General features: G+C 46.0%; 1 protein-coding gene across 4 annotated transcripts in view; it reads right to left on the bottom strand.

Annotated features, from left to right (window-relative positions):
* Positions 1-589: 589 nt before the first annotated feature.
* Positions 590-27,678, bottom strand: part of LOC119651308 (sodium- and chloride-dependent GABA transporter ine) — a 77,113-nt gene continuing 50,024 nt past the window's right edge. For 3 of the 4 annotated variants that reach the window (XM_038054839.1, XM_038054847.1, XM_038054855.1), the window contains 11 exons: positions 11,967-12,154; positions 11,303-11,437; positions 2,945-3,074; positions 2,792-2,884; positions 2,597-2,729; positions 2,406-2,540; positions 2,007-2,348; positions 1,805-1,945; positions 1,545-1,745; positions 1,309-1,485; positions 590-1,242 (listed from right to left, as the gene is read on the bottom strand). In XM_038054839.1, coding sequence (XP_037910767.1) covers positions 1,000-1,242; positions 1,309-1,485; positions 1,545-1,745; positions 1,805-1,945; positions 2,007-2,348; positions 2,406-2,540; positions 2,597-2,729; positions 2,792-2,884; positions 2,945-3,074; positions 11,303-11,437; positions 11,967-12,154 — 1,918 coding nt within the window. In that variant the 3' untranslated portion in view covers positions 590-999. Of the gene's footprint in view, positions 1,243-1,308; positions 1,486-1,544; positions 1,746-1,804; positions 1,946-2,006; positions 2,349-2,405; positions 2,541-2,596; positions 2,730-2,791; positions 2,885-2,944; positions 3,075-11,302; positions 11,438-11,966; positions 12,155-22,853; positions 23,256-27,678 lie in introns of those variants that run through there. The other variant, XM_038054864.1, reaches the window with a different exon arrangement.

The raw sequence follows: 27,678 nt of genomic DNA, 5'->3' as shown, positions 1-27,678 counted from the left end.
TGTATGGGCTGAAGTTTTCTACTGCTGAGCCTTCCAGCTGTAGTGCCGAGGATAGGCTGGCTACAGTAGGATTTCCGTTTTCTGACATTATGAAAGTTGCCGTACTTTCCTTTCTGGCTGGTTGCGCCGTAGGATTAAGCTCGCAGGCTTTTCATTGACGTAAGACACAAGAGCATGCCTTCTCTGTGGGAAGTATGAACCTGGTGTGATCTCCAAAATCTGCGCCTCGATCGGGACTAAACCATAGTCACCGGTGGATTCGACCTCTGTAACTTATTACCACATGGAGATATGTATGTTTTTAGATTTCGTATTAATGCTTGGACATTCACTTCAGGCTACCCCACCTTGACAAGGTGGTGTCCAAGGGGAATGGAAATCGACGACTAAAAGGCCCGTAGGTGTGATTGACGCGGTATGCTCCACATAGGGCTTCATGGCAGTAAGAGTGGGATTGTAGGCCGAAAAAAGTTGATGCTTCTTAAAAAAGGGTCGAAAAATAAGACAGTGTAGACCGTCGGTGGTTTTTGTCAATTCTACTAAATTCCATACGCTTTTGTTGTTGGTATTTATTATATAATAAAATAACAGCTCTTCATATTTTTATTTTGTAAATTTAAATATTTCGAAATTGCGTTACATTGACGATTTTCCAAAAAGATAAAATGATTTTTTTGAACAATATGTTCAAGAAAAAGTATCTATAGCTCATTAATGATATTTCTCGAACTTAAAGTGAAACTAACACTAATTGTGGAAATGACAACAAAACAATACAAATTAATTTAATGGTGAAATGTTTTAAAATGATCAAACAAAGTTGAACGTGTAGATGTGTTGAGGGCTCCACCACTGGGCATGGTCCCTTAATCCCTTACTTGTATGCAACTTTCTGGACTATATTCGGGTGAAAATAACTTTGTGATCTTATCATGCGTATTTCTTTCTGCATTCATTATTTACAAAGAAGTTTTAGCTTTTAATACTGCCATGCAGTAATCAACTTTTTGGCGATTCTGGCTCCTCGTTGACTTCCTCGACGGTTGAATTATGCTTCATCAGAGGCGGATTTATTCGGCTAATGTGGCCAGGCGGTGGGGTTTTCAGGAGAATCTTGGGATGGATTATGGGAGTCATCTCTTGTGGCAGGACATATTGCTCATCGGGGAAATCATGCTCGCAATGGTGTTCGCCGCATATTCGACACTCGTATATGTTTGGTGTGGTAGTTCCTTTCAATTTCTGCAGTAGAGAGGGTTGGGTATAAATTTAGGACCATGTTGGATTGACCAGTTTATAGGTACTTACGTCGAAACAGTTGTTTCCTCCGGCACGAAAGATGCTCACAATAGCGTAGGCTGGTATGCATATTAACGACAATGCTGCGATTGACCATCCGATACCATAGGCCCAGTCGGGGTAGACATATCTTCCGTTGTGATATGTTGGTTGTTGGTAGTTGATCAAGCTGAATATCCAAAGGCTCTGAAAGGTCGAAGGAGAGCTGTCGTGTTTCATCTTTTATTCAAATAGAAGCTACTTACAATGAGCAGGAATGGAGCACAGATGAGCCAACATGACGTGAAGTAGAAAGAAGGTGCTTTCCCAGTCATTTGTTTAACGTTTTTGGAAAGCCTGTTGACACCGTAAAACCAGGCTATCGCAATTATTTGGAAGAATGCAAGGAACATTATTGAAATCGACGCGGCATAATGATCGACTAGTTGGAAGAAGTATATTCCACCCTAAGGAGATTTTAGTTAAGGTCAGTAAGCTCAATCTAATATTATTGAGACTTCATTACCTGAATTAAATTCGGAAGACCAAAGAAGAATGAAATTATGCAGATAATCAGAACAAGAAGTTCATGGTAGATAAGTTTTCGCTTGATCCAGTCTGGGAAACCATCTTGAATTGCGGTCACCACAACCTCGACTATAGCAAACTGCAATAGGAAAAGAATCTTAAGTGCTGAGCTTTGATACTTACTTTCCCAAAAACCATACCTGACTATTCAGTCCTAGGCACAACAACATGAAGAAAAACATCACCGCCCACATTTGTCCTGCTGGCATTTTCGCCATAGCCTGAGGGTATACCACAAAAATCAATCCAGGACCATCACTGATTGCGTTCTCAATTGAAGTATTTTGCTCAAAAGCCAGATTGCCCAGAGTTGCAAAGGCAAAAACACCAACTAGGATACTGGTTACAGCATTTACTGCTGAGACGGCTAAGGTATCGTGCAGGATATTGTTGTTGTACTTGTTGTAACTAGCGAACGATATCATGGAGCCAAAGGCGATACCTAACGAGTTGAAATTTTGTGCTGCTGCATTTATCCAAACCTGTAAAATGGAAGAGAATAAGTGACGAAGCTTATCTCAAAGGACCTAATTACTGACATTAGCATGTTGCAATAGCTCCCATTTTGGACGGAAGAAGAATCTGAGTCCATCCTCAGCACCATCCAGAGTTAAAGCTCGTCCCATGAGAACAATGATCAGGACAAAAGGGAATGTTGCCGTGAAGTATCGAACCTGGAAGACAGCATGGTGGTTTTTAAAGCCGGATCAATTTTAGATGAATAAATTACCTTCGCAGATGACTTAATTGACTTCCATATTGCAAAATAGACCAAAAGCCAAGCACAAATCAAACATGCTACCAGTTCCCATCGCATACTTCCCGCATATTCAATGCCAGCACTGATTTTTAGAACTTTGTTTCTGAAATACAAATGGAAAGGATGAGTGGTTGCGTGATCCAAATAACCGAGCGTCAAACATACTCGAAGAACTCTTCTGAGGGTGTTCTTGAAAGATTCGATGGGGTTATGTTAGCATCCAATCGCTGCGGTACCCAACAGTCTGGAGTGTTCCATCTATAAAAAAACATCCAATTAATCTTATTTTTGAACAGTTTGAAAGGACTTTTTGGTCACCTGTTGTTGCAGTCCGTCCATGGCATCACAGGCTTGAATGATGTGAAAAAGTAGTAGATAGCATAGGCGATAATTACACTATAATAGGTTGACATTATGAATGATACAATAACACCTCCAAGACCAGCACCTGAAAATTAATTCAAGAGAAATTATAAAAATGAGTGTATTTGTATCACCGGGGGGAATGAGGACATGCCCAACGGCATCCTTGGAGGTCCTTCTGGGATTGACAACTCTATGTTATATCTTTAGATACAGATGCTTCGGGAGAGGTGTCTAAATCGAAAGAAGATTGAAATCCTTTCTAGGTGGTGTCCCTGATCAATGATACCAAGGGGTAGTAGGGCAATGAGGTCTCATTTTGACAAGAAAACTTGAAACACCACCGAGTAACAAGGGAAACTCTGGAGAGCGTCGTACTTGATGTCATAATGATAGCCTGTAGCCACGGGTCGATTAAAGCAGAGAATCACTAGGCTGGATCAAATCAGACCACCTTTCCAGTGCGCTCATCTGTGGGTTTCAATCCCTTTGAGCCCATCCGCATGCGTAGAGACATTTTCCGAGGAGATTCGTTGAGTCCTCCTCTTTGGTTTTGCTGGGCACTGAACCCCTTTTCATGGTTACTGCATGGTTCTACAATCAAACATGCGAGCTGACAGGCTTGACGTACTTATCCAAGTTAAGACATAGCCAGACTAGAAGAGTCAACCTTTCAATTCTCTGGAAGTTGGAAGTTCTGTTCCACGTGTTTCTGCGCTCCGATGGAAGTTGCAGAAAGCTCTAATCCCGTCATGGTCATCATTGCGGTCAAAAAGACTGTCTTTCCCAATCATATATCCGGCGAAAGTGTTGTCAAATCCAGGCATTCAGATCACTCATGATGACCACAAGTCACCTTTAGAAAGCTCTTCTAGTATTGCATTCAATTGCTCATGGAAAGCCCCCTTTTCCTCCGTGCCAGAAGTCTTTCCACTATGGAGATGTTCTTCCATCTGGACCAAAATCTGTGGGGATACCAACTGAACACCTCCCCTTCACATAGAAGTAACCTCGAACGGTGTAACACATTACATTGGGCTGAGCCATCCTTCAAGTCAGTTCCTATCACTAACGGGACGAGGAAGAGAATTATTAGTTTAAGGAACCCCTTGTTATACGATCTTTCGATCGGTCTACCTTAATATTCTTTGCAATAAGGAGAACCTGAACGTAATACGGCTCCATCTGTCAGCGCTCCTCAGGATCTTCCTGAGAATGTTGTTCGGAGAGAGCTCCTCTGTGTCTGTATGAAGATGCTGAGGAATTCTATCCCACCTTCCATAGCAAAAGAAAGGGTGATTGGCGTCGCCCACCACCACACTGCAGAACACACATCGTATCGTTTCTTCCTAGACTTTATTTTAAGGTAAGACTGAAAACCTCCTTTGTGTCTGCTTAGAAGCTGGGTCAAGAGAAAATAAATTTCATTATGCTTTCGACTCTGGTCTGCCTTTTGACTCCCTTGGTCAATTGAGTTTCCAATCATTTAGTTTGCGTTGCCGATTCTCACAAGTAATTAACTCCCTTGAGCCTTCTCCCTTGCGCTGGTTGATAGCTTTGCTTTCCTTAGAAAGGAGGGCAGCAAAGATCACGTCCGCGGTCATTTTCATAGCCGGTTCTGATGCTACCCGTAAAGCTTCCCGTTTCTGCACCTGTCCCGAACTCTCTACGGTATTGTGCATCTCTTTGTTAAGAGCAGCAACCCATACCTCCACGCCATAGAGCAGAACGGACTGCGTAGCATTCATAAAAAAACCTCTCTTGCTAGATGTAGGGCTCACAATGTTTTCCGCTAGCCGACTTATGATCTCAGTGTCAACCCAAGGTAGTTAATCGTTGTTTCGACTCTATAATAAACTCGTCGTTCGAGATGGAGTCATGGTCGGGGGGTCACTGAACGAACCTGATACTTTTTTGAAGGAACCACCGGCTCGTCGAACGCTTTCAGCCTCGGCAAGGTGACCCACTTGGGCCCGCCTCCGACGTCGAGCTAGAACGATTGCTTACCTCGTTCCAGAGCTTTAAAAGGGTGTGGTGGTTGCAGTGGCCTCCGAGGAGCGTCCACCCTAATGAGCATCTATATCGTCTCAGGGTCCTTGGGGTGTTGACTTCCGCTGTCGCGTGTCGGGACGGTGAAGTTGGTCGAAGCTTCGAAATTGAGTCTCTGAGCAGACGCAGCATTCCACAGTCGCCTAACCCTGCTCTGATGACAAGTATAGGGTCAGCGGGGAGGCCCAGATTCTCCCCGTACACCATCTCCGCGGGGCTGGCCGTGTGGGTCTCTCGGTGGGCTGTGAGGACGATGAAAGGCAAGGACAGCGACCACGACGGATCATCGCGAGCCATTAAGGCGTTCCAGAATACCATTGGACTGTGGATGGTATGCAGTAGTCCTATGCCGTTTGAAGCTAAGGAGCTTTCCTAACTCCGAAAAAAGAATAGATTCGAATTGCATTTATTGGTCCGTGAAGATTACGGCTGGTACACCAAAGCACGGAATCCACCCTCTGATTGCGCCATAATGTCAGACAGAGATATTGCTTCAGGCCATCACGTAAACCTGTCCACGATTATGAGGCAATACTTGTACCGATGCGAGTCTCACAAAGGGCCGATGATGTCGAGATGGATGGTATGGAAGCGCTTGATTGACCTAGGGAATACGCCTACTTCCTTCCGTACGTGCTTGTTGACTTTGTACTTGTGGCATGCGATGCATTGTCTGGCCCAAGAGTTTACGTTCTTCCCCATGGACGGCCATAGATATTTTTCAGTGACTACCTGCTTTGTTGTCCTGATGCCTGTATGAACAAGTTCGTGTATTGAATGAATGGACTGGATCCTTATCTGAGGGCTCGCAGAGTAGATAGAAATTTAAGCCGAAAATAGGAAACTCCTTGAACTTGTATCTGGAGTTTACCTTCCAGACACGTGTTGGGTACCAAAGGTAAACTGGCTGATATAACTGACGCGCCGAAATTGGCGAGGGGACGCTTTGTCGGGTTTTTGTCTAAGCGCGAAATTAAGGGGCTTGTGGTCCGTAAAGACGGTGAAAGGTCTGCCCTCAAGGGAGAAACGGAAGTAATTTATAGCCAGGTATGCGGCGACTAGCTTACGATCGTAAGCATTGTAGTTATGTTTAGTTGGGTTGAATTCTTTCGAAAAGAAGCTCAACGGTTGCCAGATTTGATTCACCCGTTGGTGAAGAGCGGTGCCTACCACTGTATCTGAGGCATCGACGTACACAGCTAGGGATGCATCTGGCTGAAGAAATGTCATCAGTATTACGTCAACAAGATGTTGTTTGACTGTCTCAAATGCATGAACGACCTCAGCAAACCACACAATCTCGCGAGTCTTTGATTTTGGGCCCAGACAAGTAGGCATTAAAGATCGCTTGGCAATGAGCGGCCTTGGGCAAGAAACGACGATAGAAGTTTAACATGCTCAAGAATCTTCGCAAATCCTTCACCGTGTTTGGTAGGGGAAAGCTCTTAACCGTCTCAATCTTGTTTGGATCAGGTTGGATACCTTCAGGTGTTATTAAGTGACCGAGAAATTTTACCCGCTTCCGTAAGAATCCGCATTTTTCAACGTTTAGGACAAGTCCGCCCTTAAGGGGACGTTAAAAAATGCACTCGAGATGGTCCAAGTGCTCAGATTCTGAGGAAGGAGCGAGCAAAACATCATCCATATAAACGAAACAAAACCTCAGGTTTCGCAAGACAGAGTGGATGAACCTTTGGAAAGTCTGCGCAGTGTTGCATAAGCCGAAAGTCATCCTGGTGAACTCGAAGAGTCCGAAAGGTATCTGCACACCGCCATCTTCGGAATGTCTCCGGCAGCGACAGGGATTTGATGGTACGCCTTGTCTAGATCCAAGGACGTAAAAACATGGCAGTTCGTAAGCGATTGCGCAAAATTATGGATGAGTGGAATAGCATATCGGTCTGAAACTGTCTGAGCATTGAGACGCCTATAATCTCCGCGTGGCCGCCATTCGGCATTTATCGTAGAGAACAAATGAAGTCGGGAGGACCAACAGCTATTGGAAGTTCTGCAGATACCCTGTTTCATTCAGTCATCAAACTTTTTCTTCGCAACATCAAGCCTCTGAGGCGAAAGTGAGCGCACCTTTGAAAATATTGGAGAGCCGGTAGTGTTGATGTTATGGTCCACATCGTCCTTATCCCGGTGGGAGAAACTATTTTCCGAAGTAATTTTGCGGTACTTTTGCGAATGCCGTGATCGGCAATCTTTGAAAGTAGAAATGCCTGAAGTCTGTAATGAGGTTGCGCGGTCTATCAAAGCCCTGTTCTGCAGGTCTATCAACAGTCTATAGTGACACAGGAAGTCTGCGCCTAATATGCCACATGTCTATAGCACTAGATGCGGATGGAAGAAGAGTTCGCGATAGCCAGTCGTAAGTTTTGTGGTATTAGGGTGTTCGGACGGGGTACAGGGAGAACCCACACATCAGCACCCGTGTCGACCAGGAAGCAAGGTCTACTCAAGGGGTCGAAGATTGTAAGGAGACGTAGTACTGCGCCTGCGGGCATTAAACGTGCATCCGGTGGTATATTAAGTCGTTTGAGCTCCGCACTTCCGATGGTACCAACAAATCGTCGAGGCGGATGAGGGTCCCGGCGTGCGACTACCCAAACGCCGTTTTTGGGAAGTAGACCTTGACCGTGATTGCGATCGAGATCTACCTCCCGAACGCAAAGTACCAGCCGTCGCTGCAAGCTTTGTGACTGCGTCGGCCAGTGTGGTTACCATGGATTTGAGTTCATCCACCTCCCGACCTTATCTGCACCCAGCTGCTTCTTTTCTCGAAGCTTCGGTTCCTGACTTACTGAAAGACGCCGTATCAGCTGCTCCTTTAGATGGACGTAGGAGTTCAATGGTCTCTTCGTAGAGATCAGTGAAAGCATGGTTGAACCGTGTGGCGTCCATTGTCACGACAGCTAGCGCAAATTGCGCTTCAAGTTGACGGAACCACGCCGCCGGACTACGCCGGCAAAAGAGAGGCACCCTAACCGAGACGGATTCCAGCGGGGGTATCGCGCTTCCCGCGGTTTTTCTCCTCGCCCGACATATTCCTGTAAATTTAAGGAGAGCGGAGAAAAAGAGAAGGGATGGAACATCTGAGCGGACAAACGGCAGTAGCTCCAACGAATTTGCATCCGCCGACGCAAAAAACTCCTCATCCACGAGGAAAACGATTTAGCAGAGCCCGGCGGGAACAAATGCAAAAAACTAACAAAAACTAACAAAAATTGTCGATTAGGAAATGGGGCATGTAGACACTGGTGGCTTTCAATGCGACGCTGTTCCCTCAACTACCAGATGGAAAAAATGGGATGATGATCTCATCTATATGTACCAAATGCAAGAAAGCGGAGGAGACGATCCTGCACTTCATATGCAGTGCTTTAGCGAAGAATTTGCGCACTCTCTGCCATTGGATGAGCGACATCATGGAAGGAGCGTTGCGAAAGGTGAGCCTGTGGGCCGCAAGATGCGGACTTAGCATAAACCCAACCAAAACGCAACTGATGCTATTCACCACCAAGACAAGGATACCTGAATTCCATCTACCACGGCTGAATGAACAAAGATTCATTCTCTCCTCTAATGTAAAGTATCTGGGTGTAATCCTGGATCCAAAGCTAAATTGGAGATTGAACATAGAACTGAGGGTTAAGAAGGCCTTCTATGCCTGCAAGAGAACCTTTGCAAAGAAATGGGGTCTCCGGCCGAGGATGGTTCTCCGGATGTACACCGCTGAAGTGCTTCCAATCCTAACGTACGACTCTATTGTATGGTGGCAGGATTTGAAGAAAAAATGTAATAGAACGAAGCTTAAGAGGATTCAAAGAATCGCGTGTGCGGATGCTACTGGGGCTCTGCAGTCTTGCCCAGCAAATGCTCTCAATGTACTCCTGCATCTCCTCCCCCTAGACCTCCACATTAAATATGTTGCAGCGTGCAGTGTCGTCAGACTATGTGAGTCCGGATGCTGGGCAGCGAAGTCCTACGGCCACAGTAACAACCTAGATGAAATACCTCGAGAAATCTGGGCATCCCCCACGGACTATGTCACACGCAAGCTGAACTTCACGAGAAACTTTGCTGTGGCCCTTCCAAACAAGGCAAAGTGGAAGACCGGCGGCGTGTTGCAAGACTATGACACGGTATTCTTTACGGACGGATCAAAGATGGTCTATGGAGTTGGCGTGGGGGTTTTTCTCGAATACACACGGTGTATCCAAGGCGTATGGTCTGTCAGGTTTCGCCAGTGTATCCCAAACGAAAGTACTGGCGATATTGGAAGTCTGCCGATGGCTGGAGCGAGATTTGAGCCCCAAGCGTAAATAGCCATTCTGACCGACAGCCAAGCGGCCATCAAGGCCTTTTACTCAGCGATGACATCTTCCCGGCTGGTGGGGCAGTCCAGAGACGCGCTTAATCGTCTTGGTGGTACGCTTAAGGTCACTCTTTTCTGGGTTCTCGGATATGGGAACATAGAGGGGAATGAGCGGGATGACGGATTGCCCAGGCAAGGCTCTGCTCTTGGCAGTCCCTCGGCGAATACAGTCGGTGTTCCGCTGGCGGTTGTCGGGGGCCGAGTCTACTCGCACTATCTAGCAGCCGCGGGCCTGAGATGGCGAAACCTTACAAGCTGTGCCAAGTCAAGGAGAATTTGGTCCGCTTATAACATAGCCCGATCACAAGAGCTCCTGTGCCAGACGCGTGCAAATGCATTCAAGATTACGGCGGTCTGCACGGGGTATTGGCCCATAGGGGACCATGCAGCTAGGCTCGGCATACTCTACAACTCGCATTGCCAAAGCTACGGAGAAGGAAGGGAAACCCTGATGCATTTTCTCTGCGATTGCCCAGCTCTAGCTAGAGTCAGGTTATGGACACTGGGTAAACCATTCTTTGGGGACCTCGAAGAGATTTCTGATTGCAGGGTGGGGGAGCTGCTTGCCTTAGGGAATGCTACGGGCTGGTTCTGAGGTTCCGAGCTAGACTCTGGCTCTCTGCTCTTATAACAGCAGTCACGGTCTTCGGAGCGGCCAGTGACACCTACCTACCTACCTACCTACCTCTGCCTCTGGAAGAAGTGCTCAGATGAGGGCAGGTGAGAGGTTATTTGTTAGACCATTTTAGGGATAGTACAAGGGTCTTACAAAAGGCCTGAGTGTTCGGAACTGGGGCTGGGACAATGTGCATTAACCCGATAAAAGATGTACACAACACTGAAAGGTTTTTCTAGAAAACAATAAATAAGGAGAGATTTGCAATTTGCCCAACCCTTCCCAAACTTTTAAGACGCAACAGCGCCTATCAAGCAGCCAGAATAAAGATATCCCTCCGTGATTAGACGCGGCTACTGTTCTTATCAAGACTGTAAATGATAATGCATTTAATTGAGCTTATTTAAAGAATTATTCAGCAATAGTTCATCACTTGTGTGACATCATTTGCAGCAAGACTAAATGTGTAATTTCCGTCAGTGAACAGGTGCCGGAATAGTCAGAACTTCAAAACTAATTTATTTATTTGCTCACTAGATCCATAGTCGCGATTTATTGCTGTCTTTATAGCTCTAGTCAATAAGACAGAGCGATATGAGTGCTCAATGCAATTTCAAAAGAAAATTCCATTTATCCAATATTGGTTTTTCCAACAACAGTAATTTTCCTCCATTGACGCTGAAGCTCAATTCATTCGTCACGATTTATTGCAAACAATGTCGTGCATTATTTCGTCAATCGAGTTGGATTTGAGTTTGGCTTTGAAGCGGCTTCTGGAGAATCTATAGAACGTTTTCGGCATATTAATCTAGACTAGAACGAGTGTGTCTGGGCATATTTATAACATATTTTCCATTGAATTCTTATCACGAGCGATAAACGTGGCCGAGTCTTGTTGGATTGGGGAACACTCCTTGATTTACTTTTGAAAGCTTCCATAAAAATCCTTTCATGATTGAGGGCGGTTATTGGCGGCTTTTCTATATTTGTCGTGAATTAGGTTATTTAGTTCTTTAATTCGTTTGGAATTAGAACTGTCGCCCCCGGCTTTTGTGCTTGCTATCGTTCCAGAATGCCGGAAATTTCGGCAATTAATATTATTCTGAGTCAATAGTTCTGTACTTAAACGACACAAATACACTAAATGCGTGATATATGACGCGGATTACGTGATGACTATTTTGATTTATGTTTGCTCAGTCAATTAGTTAATTGAACCTATCACGCGATAGTGCTTGAAGTTTTAAGATACATTTACTGGACTTACCTTTGAACAGGGGACAGATTTGCCCTAAGGCTCCTATGGGTCCTCGACCTGTGTATTGTCCAACTGCTAACTCCATGAACAACATTGGAATACCACATATGACTAAGATGATCAAGTACGGTATAAGGAATACACCTGGAAGAGTCAAAAATAAAAAAAATCTTAAAAATCCTCAATTGAACGTTGACTGAGAATGCAAATGTATCTTCAAAAGAAAGATATAAACATCAACGTTAAAGCGAAAAACACTTCCTTTGCATTGTTCATTTGCATCCAACCACAAAACGGAAATTGAAGATTTTATCATGCATTGAATGGACATGTGAGATATGTGTGATGTTCGTGGTGACACCATGACGGAATCATTCCGTGCTTCCCTTCTGTGATTTCTGCTTCAACAAAGTTACTTCAAGTTGAGCTCAAGTGCGTCTTCTTAAGATTCACATGCCGCCATTCATTAGCACTAGTTAAAGTGCATTGAAACAAATATTATTGTCAGAACGGAAAATGTAAATTTCAGACCATTCGTGTAAATAATTTACTCAACAAGTCAAGTGATCTTGAATCTGAATCTGCATCAAAATATCTTTTGCTGTAATTGGCATCCGTTCTGTTTTGAAACTGAGTAGGGGAGGGGAAAGGGCTTACTTGAAAGAAGACTCACCTCCACCGCTTTTATAACATAAATATGGAAACCGCCAAACGTTTCCTAAACCCACTGAGTAACCAATGCACGCTAGGACAAATTGCATTTTGTTGGCCCAATGTTGTCGCCGAGGTTTTAAATTGGCCGCATCGGGATCGTCTGAGACACCGCCATAGCTTTCGTCGTCGTCGTCTCCCCCATTTGGTCTGAAAAGAGGAGATATATGATATATTGTAATCACTGCTAAAATTCCATTGTGTTTTGGTTTTTTATTAATAGTAGGATTTCCACCAAACTTTCCAATATCATGCGCTACGTGATGGTTTATATTAGTAATGTATTTTACGATCAGCAAATCAATACTTCTAAAGTAAGCGTAAGTGGGAGGCATCACATCAACGTTTCGGTAACCAGAAGGCCGGGAAAGCAAGTTACGTACGCGGTATCTTTTTTGAATGAAAAATATGACACCAACCTATATGTGTGCAGCGGGGTCAAGCAGTCACTGCAGGATAGACTGATGCGGAACATAGCTTTCTGAGGCCCAACCTATCTCTCTCTGAGGATGAGCTGTCTCTCTTCTGGGACGGTGTGTGCCTTTTCAGGGGCCAAGCTTCTCGTCTACCAAGACCGTTAGTGAGTGGTGTTAGCCACACCCTGTACGAGGTGACCCTACTATTAACAAAACGCTACGGATCTAGACTGGAGAGTCGAAAAACATCTCTCCCAATCCAGAGTGTCATGCGAACCGTGCCCATTGGATAGTTTGCAGTCGGGGGTAATTGACTGTATTCGAACGGAGCCTCGCTGATACCTGGTCGCCTCAGTGAGTAAGTTAGACCTTACCGTGCTACGGGGGGCTATGACACGGCGGGCCTCTTAACCCCCATACTCGTGGGAATCAAATGAGTACAAAACAAGAAAAGAAAACGAAAACCAAACAAGCGGGGCCCCGTACCGCACCAAAATTGGTTAATCAGGCGGAGGCACGTCTCCGAATTACTGAGAGCCAGGTGACTACACCTAAGAAGGGAGAAGTTGGAACGTCAAGCAGTGGATCCAAGGTGAGCATTGGTATACTGTGAGGACAACAGCCAACCAACACCACTGCTTAAAGAGCAGGGACCAGCAAAAGCACGTCTGAGATAAATATAACAGACGTCAGGAAGGAGACAGGTCTCAGTTGCGTCGGGGTTAAATGGTACCTGCGCTATCTGAAGGAAGGTATGAAACCAGAAGAGGCCCTTAAGAAGGCTCACGATAGACCTAAGTCATCTCTACCGGAACCGAGAAAGCGGGGAGTAGCAGAGATCAGCCCGCATGAAGGGAATGCTCCCAAAAAATCCAAACCTGAACCCAAGGGAGGAGAAAATCCGGGCAGGTCAGGAGTGAAGGCAGGACCCAGGAATCCCGCCATCAGCTATGCTAGTGTGGTCAAGGGCATTCAACTGGCCATACTACCAAAAAGGTTTCCCTAGCAAATACTCACACGGGAGGAGCAGAAAATCAGCAGATGATTAAAGGTTGGACGTCGAAACTGGTGTTCACCGGGATACGCTTTCGACCAGGCCTTATACTGGTGGACTGTGCGACGGAAGGCACCGCAGAATGGGTTAGAACCATAGTTCCTAGATTGCCAGGCTGGGAAGGGGTGGAACTGTCAACATGTGCTGGGGATGATATACCAGGAGCCCACATGGCGACAGTTTTTCTGCCAAAGGCCAAAGGAAGACCTTATGAGACTCCTAATTGCTTAGAATGAAGATCTCCATACTCGACTTTGGAGAGTCTTCATAAGCAAGGTAGAGGGCAAGGGCAAACTCCTCACGATCGGGGTAGATGACCGATCCCTGGAGGCAATTAAACGTCGGAGTTGTCATATCAACTACCGATTTGGCAACATACTCGTGCATGTGCACAGGGAAACCCCGAGGAAAGAGACCTCGGAGGAGGCGTCGGGTGGAAAACTTACCGAGGTCCCTGAAGAAGTCTCGAAAGCCATAGAGGCGGAAAAAACTGGATCAACCAGGGAAATAGACCTGCGGTCTAGTGAAGAGCAGAAGCTGGACGACCTAGACCTAGGGCTCCTAGGGCTCAGGGTGGACAGCGATGCGCAGGAAAGCGCCATGTCGGAGGAGGAGGGTGACACTCCGACAGTGGAGAAGAGCTCCAAACAATAACGGAGTCAATGGCCAGCACTAAGATAGCCCAGATAAACCTCCACCATGCGAGAGCTGCATCTGCAGTGATTGCAAGGGCAAATTCTAAGGAGAACATTGGAATAGTGCTGGCTCAGGAGCCCTGGGTGTACCGGGGGCAGATTCGCGGCCTGCAAGGAGGAAGCATGCAGGTAATTTGGGATTCCTCTTGTGAAAAACCAAGAGCTTCCATAATTCTCAAACGTAATTTAAAATACATTTGTCTTTCAGAGTTCTTAACCGGGGACCTTGTGGCTATCCAAGTCTCATTTGAAGACGGGAGGAGCACTCGAGAGGCAGTTGTAGCATCGGGATACTTCCCAGGAGACGAGAGCCGGGCTCCACCGGAACAAGTCGCAAAGCTGACGAAGTATTGCGAGGAGAGGGCGTTACCACTTCTTCTCGGCTGCGATGCCAACGCCCATCACGAAGTGTGAGGAAGCAGGGACACCAATCGTAGAGGTGAGTACCTTCTCGAATTTATTCTTAGCAATAAGTTAGAAATATACAACGTAGGGAACACTCCAACATTTGTGACCAGCGGTATGCTCAGAAGCTAGGCTAAGATGGGCAGTGGGAACTTTTAAACCAATGAAATCTCCCGGAGCAGATGGCATTTTCCCCAGCACTTATCTAGAGAGGCCTAGGAATTATCTTAGAGTCTCTTCTGAGGGTGGTAAGGGGGAGCATAGCACTGGGTTACATACCAAGGGCATGGAGACGGGCAAAAGTGGGGTAAAAAGGATCCTTTTCAACCTAAATCTTTCAGACCAATCTGCCTAACATGGTTCGTACTCAAAACGGCGGAGAAGGTCATAGATAACTATATTAGAACTAACGTTCTAAAGCGTAATCCCCTACATCACTGTCAACACGCTTACAGGGCAGGACGGTCAACTGAAACTGCTCTGTATCAGCTGACAGAGGTACTACGGGACGTCATAGAAACCAAAGAAATTGCACTGTGTGCGTTTTTGGATATCGAAGGAGCATTCGGCAACACATCGCATACAGAGATACAGGATGCCCTGAGCCGCAAAGGAGTGGGAAACACCCTGGCACTCTGGATGGGCAAAATGCTAGAAAGGAGACAAATAGAGATAAAAACAGGTACAAATTCTATTATCATGAACACCACTCAAGGCTGTCCACAGGGTGGAGTACTATCGCCGCTGATGTGGAGTATGGTAGTGGATGAACTCCTGGACGTGTTAACAAATACTGGAATACAAGTCCAGGGCTACGCGGACGACATTGTTTTAATCTGTAGGGGCAAATATGAAGATACCTTATGTGATAGAATCCAAACTGGATTAAGGGTTACTAGTGCCTGGTGCAGGAAGGTGGAACTGCGGATCAACCCAACCAAAACCACCATAGTACCATTCACTAGGAGGCGTAAGCTGGATCACCTGAGAGCCATAACATTACTTGATATGGAGGTGAAACGAGAAACAGACGTCAAATATTTGGGAATCACGCTAGACCAAAAATTACCCTGGAAGACACATGTCGGAAACACTTGTCGGATAGCCACGAGGGCTCTGATGACTTGCAGATCCATAGCGGGAAAAAAATGGGGTTGCAGCCCGAAGATACTACTTTGGATATATACTGCAATAGTAAGGCCAATGATTACCTATGGAGCGGTAATCTGGGCAGAAAGAACCTAACTCAGCACACAAGCCAGGGAATTACATAAGCTCCAAAGGCTGGCTTGCGTGTGTATCAGTGGGACAATGAGGACATGCCCAACGGCATCCCTGGAGGTCTTTCTGGGATTAACCCCTCTCCATTTGCACATACAGATGCAGGCAAGGAGATCAATATTCAGGATGGCCGGTAGTATGAGCGAGGCGGGGAGCTGCCTAAATCGAAGGAAGATTGATATCCTTTCTAGGCGGTATCCCGAATTACTGATACCGAGGGATAACATGAAAACGAGGTTTCACTTCGATAAGAAGTTTGAAACACGTTGGAGTAACAAGGCAAACTGGGAGAGCGTGGCTGCGAGATACGGCTTAAACCAGCAACTGATTACTTGGTACACTGACGGATCCCTCACAGCAGAGAGAGCGGGTACCGGTGTTATTGGTCCAAGGAAAATGTACTTTGAGCCAATGGGCAGGTACACTAGCATATTCTAGGCGGAAATATACGCCATAGACAAATGTGCCTCCTTTAATCTGCAAAGGAACTACAGGGGGGCAGAACATAGCTATTCTCACCGATAGCCAAGCAGCGATCAAGGCACTTAGGTCCAACCAGGTGAACTCTACACTGGTATGGGAATGCCTTGAGAGACTGAATACACTCGGCTCGTCCAACAAGGTCTGGATACTTTGGGTTCCAGGCCGTGCTGGGTTGGAAGGCAACGAGGCAGCGGACGAACTAGCCAAGAGGGGAGCAGGGAGGCCTTTACACGGGCCAGAACCCTTCTGTGGAATCGGAAATGGTTTCATGGCTATGAATGTAAGAAATGAAGAGAAACGGTTGAGGGAACTATATTGGGCGGACTTACCAGGGATGGAGCAGTCCAGGGTGCTTATTGGGGGATACGAACCCATGCGCACAAAGGATTGCTTAAACCCTACCAAAAAGAACCTCCGAATCATAGTGGGAATTCTCACTGGTGATTGTCCGCTGAACTATCACCTAGGGAAACTAGGGATATCTACGGACACTGCCTGCAGGTTCTGTGAGGAGGAGGACGAAACCTCTATACACGTCCTGGGAGAGTGTCCGACACTTGTGCAAAGTAGGTCGATACATCTGGGAGAACACTTAATACCAGATGCAAAGCTGAAACTTCTGGAAGTGGGGAACATACTGAAGTTCCTAACGGTTACAGGCCTGCTTGAGATACTATGATCAACAGGTACACTATAACCAGTAAAAGGGGCACAATAGTTCTTCAAGGACGCGGTGCGACTTTCCCTTAACAGAATAATAATAATAATATGTGTGAAGCGACTGCAGCTGACGTTGTTGTAAGTTCAGTTATGATCCTTATCCTGGAGCATAGTCAGCTTGGTTGTAAACTGGTCCCGTAAAGAATCGGAGCTCTGCCCAAACCATGTTCATTTAAATTCGAACAGATGGACTGCATCCCATTCGTATTGTAAGCGTGAAAGGCTTAGTTTTGGGCATGAAAAACTGGAAAAGTCAGTCCTTTATATGAAAAATAAGAAGACCTCATATCCTGATGATATCTTGTCAGAGGTTCACAAACTAGCTCCGAGCTCCCGTCTGCATATCGACCACTATGTATAGGTAAGGTACTCGAAAAAGTTCATCAGGGGCAGACTTGCTGGTTCATAAACGCCTTCATTTCAGCTTCAGAGAAGGGAGATCTACAATGGATGCTGCCACGGAGGTTGTGGATGCTGTTCATCGAGTTGAAGCGTAAAACCTTCGATTTTGGGGATGGTTAAATATGCCAGATACACCAGAAAATTCTACCCATGTACCGAGCCAGATCTTGCGAAAGTTAAGAGATTATTTGGGCGGCCGCTTCCTGCTTTATGGGACACTAGAGTGCTAGAGACGATTATAGAGGCAAAGCTAAACGTTTGAGTAGAAACTTAGCTTTTTCGGTGGCGCAAGTTCAGATACGGGGAGTTTTGCAGGGCGTGACCTCTGTTGTTCTCCTTCCTAAGGAACGCAAAACCATCCACAAACACAAGGGAGAGGACTCAAGGAAGCTGGCTTCTCGTAAAGAATGGTAACATACACTGAATGAGTGGTAAGTCTCTTGGGAAAATGAATTAAAGAGTTATCAACCTTTTCACCAACGGAAGTTGAGGGGAGGAAGGGAGTTGTTAGTTCAGGGAACCCCTAATAATCCGGCCTATCCGCCGATCGAATTCAATCTTCTTCGCAACAAGGAGAGCCCGAACATTATGCGCAATACGACTTCAGTTGCCAGTGTTCTTCAGCATTTCTTTGACAATGTTGTCTGGAGAGAACTCCCCTGCGTCTGCATAAAGCTGCTGACGAAAGGCGCTCCACGTTTCACAAGAGAAAAATCATGCTCAGCGTCGTCCACCACTCCATTGCAGAACACAGAATCAGGAGATGACGCTTTCCCAATCCTGTGCAGGTAAGACTGAAAGCCTTCATGCCCGCTTAGAAATTGGGCAAGGAAGTAATCAATGTCACCGTGCGTACGGTTCAGCTATGGGTCTAAATTCGATGAGCCGCGCAGAGTCATTAGCCGACTCAAGACCGAGACTCCGGCGGCAGCCCGAGACTCCAGCTGCAGCCCAGTCCGCTGGTGCTTTGATTTGCTCCAAGAAGCTAATCTTCGATTCGAGCATTCTTCTTTTTCTTCAGCCTTTGTCCCGTTCACAAGCGGGGTCGGCTCGTCGTGATCGGCTTCGCCATTTGGCTCTATCGAATGCCTAATCTGGGTGCAATCTCGAGGCTTTCAGATCCCCATCCAGCGTATCAAGCCACCGTTGCTTAGGTTTGCCTTTTGGTCGTTTACCATCGACTTCGATGTTCAGACCAATCTTGGCAAGTGAATCCTCGTTTGCGCGAATTGTGTGACCATACCATCGAAGACGCCTCTCTCGCAACTTTTCCACGATCGGTGCAACCCCATAACGATCGCGGATATCCTCATTTCGGATGTGATCTAAACGTGTGACGCCACTAGTCCAACGTAGCATCTTCGTCTCCATTACCGCAAGACGGCGTTCATTGTCTTTTGTGGTCGGCCAACACTCAGAACCATAGAGAGCAACTGGACGGACGACATTGCGGTAAATTTTAGATTTGAGATGTTCGTTGATACGTCGATCACAAAGGATACCACAAAGGATAGCTGTGGAACGCCACTTCATCCAGGTTGCGTTAATACGTGAAGCAATTTCATAACGCAGCTCTCCATTGGCTGATAACGTTGACCCATTGAACGTTGCCTAATGTGCCTAGCATGTCTCTCTATCTTACGGAATTGATGGCATTTCTGACATCAAGCCTTATGAGGAGCTGCGTGCCTTGGTTCGATAAACGGCATCCACGACCTCTATAACAGCATCCACTGTTGATCTCCCTGTTCTGAACCTGAACTACCTTGGGGATAAGTCCTCGGCGGATCGCTTCAGCGAGTCTACTCCCGCTGAGCTTTGGAGGACTTTTCCGGCCGTGTCAAGCATACACAGCGGTCGGTATGCAGACGGGAGCTCCGGGTCTTCTTTGCCCCTGGTGATCAACGCGAGTATGGTCACCTTCCAGCGACAAGGAAAAATTCACTCCTTCCAACAAGCGTTGAACTCCCCAAGCAGTAAGTGTGGCCGTTGGCGGAACACCAGTTTGTAAAGTTCCGCCGGAATATCATCGCGAACTGGCGCCTTCTTGTTTTTCATAGTGAGAACTGTTTCTTCGAGTTCCCTTATTGTGAAAAGGGGGAATACTCGACGCTTTCCGCGCTATTGACATCAGCCCGTACAGGGTGTCTGGGGAATAGTGTTCGTACAATGCGGTCCATCTGGTCAGTTCTTAGTATGCAGGGCCTCCGCAGAGCCCCGATTTTCCGTGTAACAAGCTTATAGCCAAGCCCCATGCTCTGCCAGCCGCAAGCTTTTTTTATTGATCGCGTTGCGGGGTCTCCTTTTTGCTGATCTATACTCAGCCTTTGTCGCACATGCCTCCTCATTGGCGTGTAAACGTTGTAACTAACCGCGAACATAGAAGGCTTGTCACGGCTGGGGCTCCTCTGGGCATGGAAACCTCACACGCTGTCGTTATCAGGTTTATCGCTAAGTTTACAACGGTATCAGCTGTAACGCTACCACGGCCTCCAACACGATTCTGCCTATTTCAAAAGTTCCGACGAATTTCCCGATGTTCACTCTCGCGACAATTCACAAGCAGCAAGCAAGTAGCGTCAACCACCTCAAAAGGGATGCACTGGTGATCACTTGCCGAGGAGTCCTCCAAGACTCACTCAGATTCCGACGCAAAAGTGATTCCCAAGGCCTTGGGCAAGAGCACGAAATCGAACGTCGTCCCGAACCCAGATGGCAGCGTTACCCGATAAGTCGAGATGAAATGAAGCCGGGCATGACTCCGGTATTGTTCGCTGATTAGCACTAGATCAGCCTTTACCTCCATAGCGAACTGCGCCAGCAGCTGTAAGAGGTTGCACTCCGGTGTATGTTAATTTATAGAAAGCGCCCTAGCCCGTTTCAGTTTCGTCCTAAAGATTGGACATCGTTCCGAGGCCGCAATGTGTGTGATGTTCTCACCAAACACGCCACGATCCCTGCAGAGAATACAACTTTCACTTTCATTTCAGGTCTTCGCTTGGGAACCGACCTGACCGCATCATCGGCATGCTGTTCTCTTGTCCGGTCCCCTGTATGTTGTTGACGTGTGTTCATAGACCAGACACCTGTAGCACTTGCTGGAGACTATTCCATCCAATTTTTATTTCCCCCCCTGCTAAGGAGTTTTCTCGCATATTGCTTGGAAACTTCCACCGCGGCGAGCTTTTGGCCACAAGCATTTACAGAGGTGGTACCTATCCAGGCATTGGTTATCTGTGAGGCAGTCAAGATCTTGGATTTCTAGAGACCAGAGGCTCTAGACTAGAAACAAAAGACTTATCCCCCCCCCCCTCTAGCTAGGGCGGTTGACTGAACTTCTACTTGGTTTATGTCCAAATCCACCTGCTCGGGACTAGCGGTTCTGACTGGGCTTTTTTTTCGGAACAGGGCACTGCAGGATATTGGAGTTGCCGTCCCCGCACCGTTAGTCGCGCGATTTGTTAAGACTTTCTCTTTATTTGGACGTCCCGGTGTCACATCGGGTATTTCAGACCTCGGTGCCTCTTTAGCTGATCGCTGTAGTGAACGACGCATTTGTGCTGCGCCTGCCTCCTTCCCTGCTATTTCGTCGTTTTTTCTTATTTGGATTTATTCTCCATGGAAAATTCACCAGCGTATCGTGTGCAAGGGAGCAGGCTACAATAGTCAGGAACGGGTATATCCTCGGGGACACAGCCCTTACCCCAGTTCGCTGATTCCGGAAGTCACGGACCGATCAGCGCTCGCTCGGGGCAACGCGGTCTACTCACACCAGTTCAATGGACACTACCCGACCAGGATCCCGAAGGTGCTGGCTCCTGACAGCTACCACCTTGACAGAGATAGGCTTACATCACGCCGTCGACGTCGGCAGAGGGCGACCAGTGTGCCCCAGATGTGTGTCCCGATGTGTACCGGTCATTCACGGTTCGCTCTTCGCCGAGAGGCTTTCTAAAGGTTACTACCTAGGACGGAGGTAAAATGAAAGCTAGGGGATGAGAACTATTCACTGGGGCTCTTCGGGGACATCAGACCCCTTATTGTAAACGACCTGTTAAAGGTTGCTGACGACCGCAGAGGGTCTTGACTAGGAAAGGAGCAAGAGGGGGGGGGGGGGTGGCAGGAAATACAGAGTATAGTGCATCCAGTCGTGGGAGGGAGAACATACACTGATGACAGTTGGGGGGAGTTAGCAAAACAAAGGAACCAGCAAATTCGATGGAAGGAGGAAGGAGCTGAACGGGATTGCGGATGTGAGAGCAGGATAATTTGAGGTTTCCGCACTCCAGTAAGGCTTCAACGCTGGCCAGAAATTCTTTTCTAGAATTAACTATAAGAGGTTTGACTCAGGGACGTAGCGTTTTTTTTTTAAAAAAAGGGACAGCCCGGTTTCCACAAGACAGGGACTTTTTCCTGGCAGTTAGTTTTTGAGGAAGATTTTCGTGGGCTACATTAGTGAAGCGGAATGGGTAAGAGCGCAGGGACTTAGGAAAGGGGAAGAGAAGCAAGGAGATCTGTCGGAATGATATATGTATAAAGAAGTTGCTGAGGCTTAGTCGCGTGTTAGTAGGAAGAGGAGAGGGGACCAGCTGATTTTGCACCGAGACAGAGTTCAGTCTTTGGAAATTCGAAAATTGGCCGACACGACAAGGAGGGGGGAGGGGCGATGGGCGTCAGAAGCAACGTAAGTGGGGACATGAGAGGATTGGGAAAAGCAACGATTTAAGTGGTTTCTGGGAAGGTTTAGCGAGAATTAGAGGGTGACGCCGAAGATGAAAGGAAGAGAGAGGAACAATACGGTTAGGACTTTAGATAGTCTGTCGAAGAAATCTTCGTACAGGAGAGGGGCCTGAGACAGAGGAAAGATTCACAGGTTATGATAAAGGGACATGCCTTTCTGCCGTCTCTGTCATAATGAAAGTCTTATGTTATTTGAAGAATCATTCAAGGTCAGCGAGTCGGGGCAGTTTGGTCATTTGATAAGGCTTGATGAAGACCCCTTGCGACCAAAAGGAAGATTGGGGGACGACGCCGAAGTAGTGAGGATGTGTCTATCATCGGGAAAGCCACCCTTCGTTACCTTCATACACTAGAAAACCGTTGAATTACTGCATGATAGACCTGTATAGGAAGGGGTCGAATATTGTGTTCCAGATTTACGAGGATTTGTGACCGTGGTTGACAAGGAAACCCAGATGGGTGTTTTAGGATTACGCTAACATTGCTTCCGTTTAATAAACGTTGTGGGTCTATGCCGACTCAGTTACTTTGAATCCCGATAGTCGGTTACCTTATTCAGAAAGAGGGACTTAACTCGTTGATGGTTTCTATAAGGAACGGGGGATCGATTCATCCTTTCGATTTAAGACAATCTGTATTTTCAGATAACTTACAACTTAGCTATCCTATTAAACTGAAAATTGGTTTTCTCAGACGATTTCGTTGGAGATTCTGCACGTAACTGTGTTTGTTCTATCTGCATTTCGGTTGCATAAGGTGACATTTCGATTCACTGAACTCCCGTCTTTTTTTGAATATCACTCTCACATTAGGGTCACTTTTACCAGGAATGTGAATGAAAAAGGACCAAGATCCTAGGACGACGCGATTCACGGCGATGGATCAAGTCCTTTAATATAAAATTTTCTATTTCTCGTCACTGTTCCGAACGGCGGAGACAACATTTAGTTACCGAGAAGCTAAGCGATACTAATTGAACTGATTTCGCAAATCACATCATATTCCCAGAAAAGTACTAAAATCTATTCTCCATGCATTTATAGTTAGATTGGTTAACTGCCGTCTTATAGTGCTAATTATAGCCAAGGAGGAAAAGTAAACGTTGTTTTGTGTACAGGTTGGTCTGGAAGTATTGAAAGTAATACCCACTTTGGCCGTTCTTTATTAAAAAAAAATGGTGGTTGCGCTTGAGTGTGAATACCTGGCTACGTGTATAAATATCATGTTAATCAAAGATAGAGTATCTGACGACGTCAAGAAATGTAGCAATATTAAAAGCAAATATCGCATATCAATTACATACTTGCCTCAAATAAACAGGCGGCGAGGGTCAGCAATATTAGGAGTTCCGTGGCAACATGTTTTTATCTTTCTATGTTTGCTTGGTAAATTATAGAACTTAGCAGAAGGTGGTTTTTATATCAAATTTCATTTATTTTATTAAATTTTCTTAGAGGGGATTACCAATTGCATTGGTGAAGACTGACCAAGTTTCACCCTCTAAGCTAAGCTAAGCTAGCTTCCAATTTCATAGTTGGCTCTGTTGATTTTAGAATGATGCGCTGAGCGGATCAGCTTCTTTCCACAATATCTTTCCCTTGTATCTTTTTTGAAATTATATTAGAAATATGGAGAACATACGTTGAGGTTAAGTGTTAATTGTATTTATTTCGGAATGTAAGGTTGAAATAAAACAGCAGAATGGAGACGAAATCCTCGTGCGAAATATTCTAGGATCGCCTAAACTTATGGCAATGAAAAGTGTTAATACTTCTTACATTCCGAATAAATAGTAATAAATATTTTTAAACGTCCATAAAGTTCAATAAATCGTTCGCTTTTCGTGATAACTGAAAATACTAACAACCAAGACAATGGTCTGCAATACGTAGTCAACATGAGTCTTGCTAGGTCCGAAAATTTAAGGCAAATTTCCAAAGTTTGCTCAGATAATTCACATTCAGATAGAAATTACTGAATTGTATCTTAATGGTTCAGGCAGTTGATAAATTTTAATGGACACTAGACGCCTCTAATATCATTTTTATATTATATTTCACAGTAAATATAAAGATTTATGAATATATTGAATATAAATAAATTTAAATGGCGTCATGTGATTTGACTGTTGATTCCAAAATGACACGTGAAAATTATTCCACCCGTTTTCGATTGAGGGTCTGAACATTTGTGCATACAGAGTATAATGTGGCTGCATCAATTTGTTTTTATTTCGCACTTCAAGTGAGAAAAGTATGTGTTGTGCGAAAAGCAAAAGTAAATGAGTCGACGCGGTGAATTATGTACATGTCCCCACCTTTTTTAGTGGGCATATGTCCAAGCTTTTGCTAAAATGGGAGTGCATGATCCATGATTTTATATAAAAGCTCTGAGATTTATTAATCGGGCAGGTTTCACAGTTAATTCCTTTGGGTGATCACTTCGCACAGAGATTGGTTTTAGGAATGTCAAAGATTCAAGGCCTTTCAGAATACTCTTCTCTCTGCTTCTCATCTCTTCTCAAGCTTTTGTGTAATACAATCAGTGTGTGGGTTTCTTACCCACCAAAACTGCCAGCCTTACTAGGTTGGGCCAGTCAAACTTCCATGAAGGTCTGGCCATCCAGTGCCTTTACGGACCAGCTTGATGTCCCTCACGGCTTTGTGTATGGTATTTGCCCACTGTGTAACTGTTTCCCTAGTTCGAAGATAATTACCTATGATCGCTGTGGGCGTACCCCTCGCTAACGTGCCAGGCCATACAACGCGTCAGTGCAAGGTAACAAAGGTCAAGTCTACGACTGAAGCAGATCCTCCTTTCCGAAAGGTACGAACATTACACTCGTTCGCATTTTCACCCACTAAAACCACCCCCGACTGCCTCTAACCCGTGAAACACCTTTAAGCATTACATCGCGGGGCGGGGTTTGCTTTCCTTATCTAGGTCTCTTTCCGTCTACCACCGGCGATCATAAATGCGTCTTCCTTGCGATCATGGAGTTGATCGCATCTCGATCCTGAAAAGCCACCAAAATTTTCCGGTGATAGTATTTTACCAAGAGTTGCCCCTAAGCTCCTCCTTCTTCTTCTTCCACGAACCTCTGACATTGGAAGAATAGGTGCGTCGGATTCCCGTTGGCGATACCCCGACCGAAAGAGGATGCGACCCAGATTTCGGAAATTCAAGAATTTTCACGATATGATGCCGGGAACGGGAGATATTGCGAAAAATCCGGCGCCAGAGAGGCAATAGTGCCAGGGCCTACAACGCGTCAATGTAAGACTAACGAAGGTCAGTTCTTCGATTGGTCGAAAGCTACGAACCTTATTTGGCCAAAAGAATATCTGCCGCGCAAAAGCCTCTAATTGATTTCGCCTCTTTACGTTGTTCTCTGCTTTCCTGTTCCAGGGCCCATGGGTGAAAGCCATCGGCGATCACCTTCGGGCTTCGTCCCTTGCGTCGTGAACAAGGTTGACCAACATGTTTTCAAACAAAGTTATTAATCGGGCAGATTTGATAGTTAACGACCCACAGAGTGATCACTTCGAACATAGATTGATTTTAGAGACTCAAGAGCATCGCAATCTGCAGCGATAGTCAAGTTGCATTGAGAGCGTTGAATAAACCTTTGATCACTTCGTTCAGGACTATAAAACCAATTGAACTCTGTTTCTTGATTCAACATGCTGACAAAAACTGGGAAGATTCTCATAATGTCAAGTGGCAAAGCCTTAATGCAGCTAGACGAACTAAGCTTTTATTGTCAGAACCGAACAAACATACACTGTCAAATAGCAGGAAAACTTGCAGGACATTGGGTAGTCTGACTGTCCATAATTCCTGCCTCATATGCACATACAAACAAGTGATTTGGAGCTCTTGATTGTACTGTAAACGCTTAACATATTTGTTGGGAAAGAAGCGAATGAGGCAAACAAAATCCGAGGAAAGATAAACACCATCAAAACCAGGGTTCTCAGTTTGATTGGTGATCGCACTCTTCCCATTTGCATTAATGGGTAGAATATCACGCTTCATTATCATCAACGGCGCAACAACGGGCCTGCCTTAATAAGGAACTCTAGACATCCCGGTTTTGCGCCGAGGTCCACCAATTCGATATCCCTAAAAGCTGCTTGGCATCCTGGTTACGTCGTTGCTCCATCTGCGGTAGGGTTCTCTTTTTCTACCATAGATATTGCCCTTAAAGACCTTTCGGGTAGGCCAAATTGGACTAGAGGTAGCCGGTGAGCTGGCCAGGAAAGGAGCGGCGACGACCCCATACTAGGCGAACTTACCAGGAATGGAAGAGTCCACGGTGCTGATGGGGGGATACAAGCCTATGCACTCGAAAGATTGTTTAAACGTCACCAAGAAGAGCCCCCGATCATAGTGGGAATACTCACTGGTCACTGCAAAAATCTGGAAATGCAACTATCTCAACCGGCACCGCATAGAGATTGTCCACGTCCAGAGAAGAAATTATACGGCTTCTCTAATAATTGCCTTATTTCAATGAAGTCTTTATCCTCAACTCTGTCAAAATTGCGGACCCATAGCCTCTCGTCTACCAAGCCCGTTAGTAAGTGGCCACACCCTGTACGAGGTGACCCTACTATTAACAAAACGCTACGCATCTAGACTGGGGAGTCGAAAAACACCTCCCCCAATCCAGGGTGTTATGCGAACCGTGCCCATTGGATAGTTTGCAGTCGGGGGTAACTGACTGTATTTGAACGGAGCCTCACTGATACCTGGTCGTCTCACTGAGTAAGTTAGACCTTACCGTGCTACGGGGGGTGTGGCACGGCGGACCTCTTAACCCCCATACTCGTGGGAATCAAATGAGTACAAAAAAAGAAAAGAAAACGAAAACCAAACAAGCGGGGCCCCGTACCGCACAAAAACTGGTTAATCAGGGGGAGGCACGTCTCCGAATTACTGAGAGCCAGGTGAATACACTCAAGAAGGGAGAAGTTGGGACAGGGAAGCAAAACGGAACAGCTTCAGGGAATTCTGTGAAGAAATCGAACAGATCACAGAAGCAACCAGGCTATACAAGGCTGTAGCCAAAGACGGGGGAATATCCTCTGTCTGCTTGAAAAAGGAAGATGGGACATTCACAGAGAATGAGGAGGACAGGGTACACCTGCTTCTCAGAACTCATTTCCCGAGGTCCTACTCCACGGTGGCAGGCGACAACATTCCGCTGACACCCCAACAACGAATAAAAGGAGAAGGAAGGAGAGCTGGAAACTAGCAAAAGAGGTATGCTCAGAAGCAAAGCTAAGATGAGCATTAAACCAATGAAATCTCCCGGAGTAGATGGCATTTTCCCAGCACTTATCCGGAGAGGCCTAGGAATTATCTTAGAGTCTCTTCTGAGGGTGGTAAGGGGAGCATAGCATTGGGTTACATACCAAGGGCATGGAGACGGGCAAAAGTGGTCTTTATTCCGGAAGCGGGTAAAAAGGATCC

This window comes from Hermetia illucens, chromosome 1 (assembly GCF_905115235.1).
Source record: "Hermetia illucens chromosome 1, iHerIll2.2.curated.20191125, whole genome shotgun sequence".
NCBI lineage: Eukaryota > Metazoa > Arthropoda > Insecta > Diptera > Stratiomyidae > Hermetia > Hermetia illucens.
This window is presented reverse-complemented; position numbering and strand designations above follow the sequence as displayed.